We start from the raw sequence: 9,271 nt of genomic DNA on the forward strand, positions 1-9,271 counted from the left end.
TCTAAGGAGTCTTAAGAACAAGTTGTATTTTCAGGGAAAGTATTTAATTGGATTTTTATAGAATATATTGAAAGACATTTGTTTCAAATGCACTTTTGTCTTTGCTGTTGTAATTTAAATTTCCTGGCTTAAATTTAAAAAGTAAGAATTTTGCTTTTTTTTTCTCCCTTTTTGCTTTGCAGTACAATGTAATTTTTAGAAACTTGTACTTTCAGTATAAACTCTTTTAGTGTTCCTCTATGAAATACATGTGGGGGTCTCCAGGGTGAAGCTGGGGGAAAAAATGGGATATCTTGAGCGTCTGCCTGCTGGGATGCTGGGAAACACCAGGGGAAACACGACCCCTTGCTTTACTGGATCTTGTCCTCGATACAAACCCCAAAGCTGTGCTCCCGCTGCAGGTCAGCTAACCCCAGGTAAAAACAAAACAAAACAAAACAAAAAAAAAGCCACCTTATAAACAGGGATGGCAGTGGGCAAGCCAGCCCTACAGCTGTGGGGTAGAAATCAACCGCTGGTAAATTAAAATTTCATGCACTGGGGAAGGTAAATGCAAGCTCTTTAAATCCCTATCCCTCATCAGAGAGGAGGGTAAGGATTTAATTGTTGTTAAATTTGTTGCCTTTTTTTTTTTTTTTTTCATTTGTTGCTCATTTTTTTTAATCCCCCAATCAAGCCACCATCGATCCCGACACTTTCCATCAGCGTCACTAAAAGGTAACCCCTTCCCAGGAATACAAGTTTACACCCCAACTGCACCAAGGAAGGACTGCGTGGGCTACAGGCCCACGAAACTTGCTCAAAGGCACTTAGGAAGGTGGAAAAAGGGCCGAGAGTGAAAATCATCTTCTCAGCCCCCAAGGAAACCTTTTTTCCCCCCAGGATCAGCCTTGATGCCGCAGCCTTGTGCCGCAACGCAGGAGGGCAGGGACCGAAACTCCACCTGCCTCGCAATTTTTTTCCCTAAGCTAGTAGGCTTAAGGCTGGTGAAAAAAAGGCTTTTTCTGTTGTTTTTTTTTCTTTTCTTTTTTTTTCCCCCCAGTTCCCTCCCTATCACTAAAGCAAACACACGTGCGCGCACCCTTGCCTTTAAGAGAGTGCTGGTTACTTCGCCCCTCTCCTCCCCCCTCCAAATTTCAAGGAGAACATACAGCTCATGAAAATTTAATGCCATATGTAACAAAGCAAAATGAATATTTAATTGGGGCTTTTATGTGAAACCAGATAACAAAACCAGTTACACACAGGAAAAAAAAAATTAAAAATTAAGCCACTCTAATGTTTGATAAAAACTGGTACTGAAGCAGTTAAGCTATTGGCAACAAGCGGCTCCTAATAAACACTCAGCTAATTCTGTAGGAAAAGCACTAATTAGAAAAGCAATAATAATCGGTGTAATTGCTCTAAATTACCCTCCTCACAGAGAAGTGTGTTTGGATACTGAAACGCAGCTGCTCCTGCTCCATCCAGGCTCTGGCAGCCAAGGATACTCTGCTTTTCTCTGCTGCCCTCTCCAGGTCCAGGAAGGTGGAAGAGTTGTCAACCTCTCCCATCCCAGAGAAAAAAAGGGGGAAATCCTGTACCCTGAGCACCCTTGGGTGTCCCAACCCTCCTGGGTTCCATCTGGGATCCCTGGTAGCATCACTTGGATGTCGCTGGCTCCGGAAAACACGACACTGGGCTCCAGAGCTGGGATTGGGGTGGTTGAGGAGACGCAAGGAGGGTTGGTAGGCACCTCTGGACATCTAGCTCCTTATTTATCTGCCCAAATAATGGAGCTTAGTGGTTTGAACACATTGGGCCAAGGTTTCATTGACATTGCTTATAGCACCGTAGGGCTGCACGCCGAAACACGGCCGTGGGCTCGGAGCAAGAGCTGGAGAGCAGCATCGCTCCTTGGGGCTCACCTTCTCCCCACGTCACCTCAACCAGGGGACCCGGAGACATGCAGAAGCACAGAAGGGATGAAACCCACAGCTCTCGGATACCAAAACACAGCGCAGAGCCCAGAGCTCTGCTCTCGATGCAAAACCAGGAATATTAAAATCCTTTCTGATGCAGAGGCACACGAAGACCTCGTGTACAGGAGGATGGAATCGGCCCTTCCTCTGCAAGGGATTCCCGGCGTTTTATTTTAAAATTCAAGGTTAAGAAGATGAGGGTGCTGAAGATGCTGTGCTTTTCACAGTTGAAATTACAGTTAGATTTTGGATATTAGGAGCCCCCAAATGCTCTTCCATGCTGTATGGAGAGCATTGAAATTATTAGTGCAACGATGCTCTCTTGTGCAGTATTTCTTATTATTGGCAAATTTGTTTAGGTTAACTTAAGTAATAATGAGCAGAATAACAAACTTCCATTGATTGCGTGTCTGTGCCAGCCAGCGAGGTTGCACTAGGATTGATAACGGGTGATTTCAGAGCAGTAAATTACCTCCCCATGCAGTGAAGAGAAGTTATAAGACAAGCTCAGAGTGACTGGAGATGGTCAGGGTACAGCTAGGGCTTTAGCCCAACCTCACTGCTTTCCTCCAGCTGTGCTGCTGAGCTCTTCCTTCTCCAAAAAAGCTAAATTAGCTGCAGACCAAGAAGCCGTGCAGTTAGGTACCGACCTACATGCCTGCACAAGTCAAAAATCATCCTTACGTAGGTGCTTTGAAGACAAATAATCCCATCAGCATCCTATGGTGCCTCCTTCCTGGTCTCAGCTGCTTTAATAGCACAGATTAATTTAATCCAACAATACTTAAGCTGTAACCCAGTCACATGCAACTATTAGCTGATAAAATAGAAATTTTTCACCTCTTTGAGCATTCTGCAACCTTCACGTGGAAGCGTTGCCTTTCTCGGTGCCAGGTCGATGACTGTAAGACCAGGACACCCCATCCCCAAGTGACCACGGCACAGTTTACAGGTAGGATTAGCCAAAATCAACCCAACGCCAAATTCTTGCTCGCCCATGACAGGCTGGCCAGCACCTGGGAAAACAGCCCTAAAAACTTATTCTCCACCGTGTGTGGTCTGAATACGCATTTTGCACTGCAAAGGCCACACATTGTGCTGTGCTGCCATGCACACTTAACTCATATTGCGTAGACCTTCCCGGCAGTTTTTATATAATAAATTAATTTTCTAACACCAGATTATTTTATGGTTTGAGCAGCTTTCCCAAATAAATCTGCATTGGCTTTGCATGATGTAAAGTCCTTGATGAATAAAAAGGGTGGGTGGATGTCCTCAGGGTTGGGGTTTTCTGGGCAAGCGGCAGGGATGGCACGGCAAAGCCCTGGGCAGGTCGGCTGAAATGGTCATCGAGTTCCCCCTCGGAGCTTGCATCTACGGATGGCAGATGTACAAGGACAACTCCAAAATGTTCTCCAAAACTGGCCCCAAATGGTGTGATCTTAATTCACTTCCAGCAGCTCCCACAGCTGTAGAAGAGACAGTTGCATTGGGTTGGTTTTTTTTTTTTTCCCCCCATTTAATTTCATTGATCTTGATGGAATCATTACAGAGGAAATTATTCCAGGAACAAAGTAAGACGGTTAAAGCCTGTTCCCAAATTTTCCCTTTAAGCAGAAAAGAAATGCAGAAACCTAAAGCCATGCCTTGGAGAATCAAAACCTTCCTGAGCTTGGTTTAATCCCCCTACGTCAGTGATGCTACTCACGCTGCACCGCTCAGAAAGCGGACAGTCACGCTCCGAGTTTCCCTGTGTAATTACGTTTAAATCCTCGTTGCTTCCATGCATGCTTCAGTGTTATTTATATTGGTTTAACGATCCATTAAACAAGTACTGTACTTTGGGAAGTGCTACTTTGCTTATGAACAATTACAGTTTCTCCAGCGTTCAGCAGCGCTAACCCCAAGGAAAAGGACTATGGTGCCTAGCTGGCTTGGAGTAGGGGCTTGGGGCTTTTGGGGTTGTGGGGAAGGGCTTTTAGCAACATTAATGTAACCCTTTCTGGTTTTGTGTATTTTAAAAAAGTATTTTCAGGACATTCAGAAGGAGGTTTTGTTTGCTTACTTTAAAAAGGACATTCAGTAGGAACCCAGATTAATTGTGACCTGATCGCACTCGAAGAAGGGATTCCTATCTGGTAGGATTTACTCAACTGGAGCCCAATCCTGCAAATACTTCCCAAGTTTTGGTGCTGCAGATGGGCTCCAGGCAATAAAGCATATTCCCATGAGCCGACCTCAACTTCCTCATCACAGACCCGGCATGTCCAGCCGCGCACACTGAAACACGTCCCATGATGACCGTGTGTTTGGTCAAGAAGAAAAGATACAGCCCTGGCCCCTGTGGCGAGCAGCCCGGTTCTCAGGTGTCCTCAGCCCTGGGATGGCCATGGCATGGAAAGGAGCCCCAAAATGCCCTCCCACCAAAACAGAGCTGCGCCGGGACCTCGGAGATGGAGGGCAATGGGTTAACCCAAAGAGTTAACACAAAGTGTTCTTCTTTGCAGGCAAGAGGCACAAGGAAAGAAATCCCAACATCAGGGAAGAAATGGGATTTGGGCCACCACCCTTCAAAGGCAGATTTCAGCTAGGTCAGCAATGGGATGTAACAGGCACAGCAGTGCCTTGCAAGCCAATCACTTCAGCCCATGGCAAATTTAATTGGGTTTTTTTTGATTTTTAAATGGTCTTCAGTTGGGCAGTTGAGCTTATTTTACCCTTCCAGTATGCTGAGCATATTGGGGTGAGCCCCACCACAAGGGAGAAAGTTGAAAAGGAACTGGAGGCATATGTGAGCAGAGACCATCCCACGGCAAGGAGGTGGACAGGGACGATTTGGGGACAGCAGTGGGACCACAGGGACCTCCCCCAACCCTGGTAGCATTTGGGGCTGTGAGACCCTGTGAGCCCTGGTAGCAGCTCAGGTCTGCAGGAGCAGGGGGACGGTTTTGTGTTCTACCTAATTAAGGTGGCCAGATCCACCCGAAATGCGTGTCGGCTTTTTCATGTGCCTATTCATCCTTTACTCCTTTCCGAAGTGGCCTCTTGTGTCTTACGACCTATCTTATTGTGTTTGGTCTGGCAGAGTGGAAAATTTAATTTTAAACTAATTAGTTTCTAAGTTGCCGAATATCCTCAAATTACCGGGCATCACCTTTCCCAACTGGGGAGAACAGCATAACTCACCTGTATCCAACATTTGACACTGCTGGAGTCAAGAGCACAGAAACAAAGGATCCGCAATTGCTTATTGTCTTGGCTCAAAGGTTGAGAGTCATTTATGACAAAGCTCTAATTAATAGTTTATTACCCGTAACTGACCACAGTCTCTTTTGTTAGCATTTAATATTATTAGCTAAAGGTTTGCTTTGAATGCAGAATAAGGTTGTCTTTGAAATCAACTTGTTCAGCTTTTCTTGGTCTTCAAACAAGGCTGCCCTCCAGCCCGTCGCTGCCGCGTTCCCTCAGCACAGGCCTATTGGCGTCAGCAGCTTTTCACCTGACACCAAATCATTGACGTGCTGTTGCTCTGATTACTTGGTCACTGAAAGGTCATATGGATATAAATACTATTTTCCAATTATTCTCATAAATGGGCCAGTAATCACACAAAGACGAGCCAGCTCTTTAAACTAAACAGCAGCAGCGATTACCATCCTAGTGTAGTTTTTCAAGTTCATACAAGTTCTGCGTTACTCTGCCAGCATGCAATAGTTTTCAAAAGATTACGTGGGGTTTTTTTTCCTTCTTGTTTATTTCCTTTGGTCCTTTGAAAGGCACCAAAAGGAGAACCCAGGCACCAGGGTTTGGACACAGCATCTGCCTTCGGGATGGCAACAAGCTTCCACCCCCTGGTTGGTTTTGGAGGAGGCTTTGGGTCAAAGTGGCACCCCGTTTTCATGGCACTACCCCAAAGCATCCTTTCTCCTGGCTGGTGAGCTGAGCAGATAGCAATGGTGGGGACATCCTAAGGGGATTCGGGGAGGGAAGGGGCAGGAGGGGCTTCGCACCGAGCAGCGTGGCACCCGGTGGGTGCTTTTTACCTTCCTTATGTCTCTGCACAGTCTTATTTAAGAGTTTAAGGCACTTACAGAGGAGGATTATGTATAGGAGGTTCGTGGAGATGCTGCCAGTTCCCATCTGAGACCTCCTGCCGTCGTCACAGCACGTTGCGTGAGAAGTCGGGCGGGAAGGGGCCGGGCAGAGCAGGCTTGGGGAGCAGCCCCTGCCCCACAGACCTTACCCATGTTAAAAAGAGCTCCAACCTCCCTGTTGCTGCCTTGATGCCATTCCTGCACACGGGATCTGCACAGAAGAGAAGAGAAAATTCATTTTAAGAAAAAACAAAACAAAAAAAAAAAAACAGGACTGGAGAGCACAGGATTCTGTGCTCTCCCTGCCTCTCCTTCTTCGTGCAACTTCATTTCCTCACTTCTTGCCACAATATCTCTTTGCTTAGTGCCGAACGCGCCACGAGGTCCCCACAACAACGGTTATCGCTGGAGATGTACAGCAGATTTTTCCATTCCCTGGAAATTAAAAGAGAGAACATAACTGGGGGTGTAACAGCAAAAAATTATTAATAAGTTTAAGAATTAAATTGGGAGTCAAACCTTTTTTTCAACTGGAGTATTTACAAGTATATTTTTCCCCAATAGAATTAAATTCAAAATAAAAAATATTTTGAATACAAAAAGTTATTTTGCTTTAAGAGTGTTCCTTTGAACTATTCCCCAAAGGTTTTCTTAAATCCCCCTCCTGTGACCCAAGCAGCTTGGCAGAACAGACGCTAAAAATCCAAGAATTGGGATTGTTCATCAACAAGAGTTTCAGTCAAGAAAGTTACCCCACGTTTCCTTTAATGCAACATGCCACAAATGGCTGCACCTCCATGGCACATGGGAAGACTCGCATCCTTGCCCTTTCTGGCCAGCCCTGGGAAGATGCTGGTGGGACAGAGAGAAAACGCCGTTTGTGCTATGCAGAACGGTACTTGCTCCAAATTGTGGTCATTGGCGGGTCTTACCGCTTTCCCCAAGACACGCTTTGGTACCAAGACTTCTCCTGCCGTTGAGTACTTCTGTCCCTCGTAAAACACCTCCTCGGTTTCGCTGCAGGACCTCTCGCATTCGAACACCCCATGGTCAGCTCCCAAATTCCCCATTACATCCACCCACGTCCCCTTCTCGCTCTCCTCCTGACACCTCCAGCCACCACCAGAAGTAGTGTCCGCGGCTGAAGGGACCACGGCTGGATCCAGCACCTCTCGCAGGGCAACCACGGACACCCAGCCCCCAGCCACCATCACCATCGTCTGGTTTTTGGAGATGCTGATGCTTGGCAGAAGTCATCCTTCAAGCGCACCGGGCGCTTCACGCTGCTCATCGCATCTTAGCATCCCTAAAAGCGGTACCCGAACCCTGCGTGGCCTTTTCCTCTCGAGGAGGGCACGGAGATGCTCTTGGTGAGCTCTCCCCAGGACAGGGGACTTGGGCTTTCACCATGGGGAGGCCACATCACCAAACCACGCTCCACAGTTCAGAAAATCCCCGGCCACCGCTCGCCCTGCCTGGGCTCTCCCCATTCCCCGTTCTCTGCTGCCATCAGGTGGATGTTTGATTTTATTCAGGTTAACGCTGCAAAATCCCAGCGTGTTTTCCTCGGGTTTAACCAACTTGGCCACGGGCAGTAGATTCCCTGGCCTTTGGTCATGCAGGCAAAGCCGTGGGAGACATGGAAAGATCCCTGATATTTTTCCCCTTCCCAGAAAAAGCTGATTTTGGACAGCTTGGCAAGATCCAAGAGGCAGCACTGTCGGATCTCGGTCTTGTCTCCAAGTCAGTGGTCTGGATCCAGCCCCACCTGGATGACTGGCATTATCTATTGCTCCCATGCCATCAGCATCTCCCTTGCAAATCCCACCCCAGGAGAGGCAAGATTTTAAAGCAGCAGGAGGATTTAGCAGTAGCACCCACCTTAGCATGATCCCACGGCCAAGAATCTTTCCTGCACACGGTTGTTCAAGAGTCAGCAGTCTCTGGCATGGGATGCCCAAGACAACACAGGGCAGGGTTGGGGTTGAGCAGGGCACCACAGCCTCTTGGAGATCTTCTGGTGCTAAATCCACTGGAAGTGAAGCTGCTGGCAGAGAAGGAAAAGCAATGTACATCTTAATTTCCCAGCCAGCTTTGCTGAGAAAAAAAAAACCTCAGCCAAAAGCTGCCACAGACAAGGTCCACTCCTAATACCACAAATGCATCTTCTTCACAACGTGCCCTCCCACGTGACTTCTGAGAGTTGCTTCAAACCGCGGCATTTGTAAAGGTTTTTGGAATTGTTTTGTACTTACCGTGGAAAGCAGCAGCTAATTTAAAAGGTATAAATCACTGTTTTCTGTGCCACAGCAACAGTACCAAAAGCCCAGAGTATTATCTCAGTACTGAAATTTGGACAGATTGTACGCACGTGCAGAAAAACTTTGGTAGTTTGATGGAGAAATCAACCAATCCAATCCTGCTGAGAGCCAGGATGCTGCCAAGAGGTTTGGTGCTGATGCAGTATGATGCAGTGTCACCTATAACCTAGGCCAATGTGTTATTTTTGTACAGTAGTTAGCGACAACGATGGCAACTCATTCACTAACCTTGCACAGGGCTATACAAAACAAGCTCTAGATGTGCTGCTTCCCCATCGCCTCCGAGCATCCACGTCTGGTGCTTTATCCAAGATCTTCCACTGCATTTCAACCCCTTCCATCGCTGAGGAAGGCACCGAGGAGAGTTTTCCCACCGGTCGCATCTCTTCTTGTCAGGCTGTATGCTCCCTCCTTGGCTGGCCAGTAGATAGTGGTTCACCAGCGGCAGACCAAAGAGAAGAGAAATATCAGGCTCGCTTTGCGGCAGGGTAGTGGTGTGGATCTTCCTTCTAGGTGGCCCTAGAAGACCCATCAAGACTGAGAATCCTCTATTAAACATGACCTAAACCGGTGGGTGGGTTCAAAAGACCACAGGAGGGGAAAGCCTGGACCAACAACAACAGCACAGACACAACCGTGCCAGCTGAAAAACCACAGGAGACCTTGCACAAAGCAGCGAATCGGGGTATTGAAGACGGTATCTTAATTTTTCCCCCAGTAGATTTTGATCATCTACGAGTCATCAAGCACTTCTCTTCCCATCTTGGTGGAAAGAGGAGCTAGGAAAGCAAAGCGACCACGGTGCAGGAGCCAGCACCGCTTCTTGAAGGTCCAGCATCACCTCTACTGAGCCACGAGCAAAGCGTGGCAAAGGCAACAGGAGAGAGAAAGAGAG

The 9,271-nt window shown here is 47.3% G+C and overlaps 1 protein-coding gene across 1 annotated transcript; it reads right to left on the minus strand.

Moving 5' to 3' along the window:
• Nucleotides 1–2,527: 2,527 nt before the first annotated feature.
• LOC126036396 (uncharacterized) lies at nt 2,528–8,942 on the minus strand. Its single transcript, XM_049796104.1, has 5 exons — nt 8,605–8,942; nt 7,937–8,099; nt 6,394–6,490; nt 6,053–6,266; nt 2,528–3,430 (listed from the first exon to the last, which is right to left on the minus strand). The coding sequence occupies exons 1-4, from the start codon at nt 8,933–8,935 to the stop codon at nt 6,210–6,212; spliced, it is 648 nt and encodes a 215-aa protein (XP_049652061.1). The 5' UTR covers nt 8,936–8,942; the 3' UTR covers nt 2,528–3,430; nt 6,053–6,209.
• Between the last annotated feature and the right edge of the window lie 329 nt (nt 8,943–9,271).

The sequence above is a fragment of the Accipiter gentilis genome, chromosome Z (assembly GCF_929443795.1).
Source record: "Accipiter gentilis chromosome Z, bAccGen1.1, whole genome shotgun sequence".
Lineage (NCBI taxonomy): Eukaryota > Metazoa > Chordata > Aves > Accipitriformes > Accipitridae > Astur > Astur gentilis.

Bases quoted from the DNA above. Each gene is read 5' to 3' on its own strand.
- LOC126036396 (XM_049796104.1), bottom strand. From the start codon at position 8,935: ATGTTTAATAGAGGATTCTCAGTCTTGATGGGTCTTCTAGGGCCACCT. The intron at 8,100-8,604 runs GTTAGTGAATGA...CTCTGCCAGCAG, and splicing joins TTTGTATAGCCCTGTGCAAG to CTTCACTTCCAGTGGATTTA. The intron at 6,267-6,393 runs GTGAGGAAATGA...TCTTCTGTGCAG, and splicing joins AAGAGATATTGTGGCAAGAA to ATCCCGTGTGCAGGAATGGC.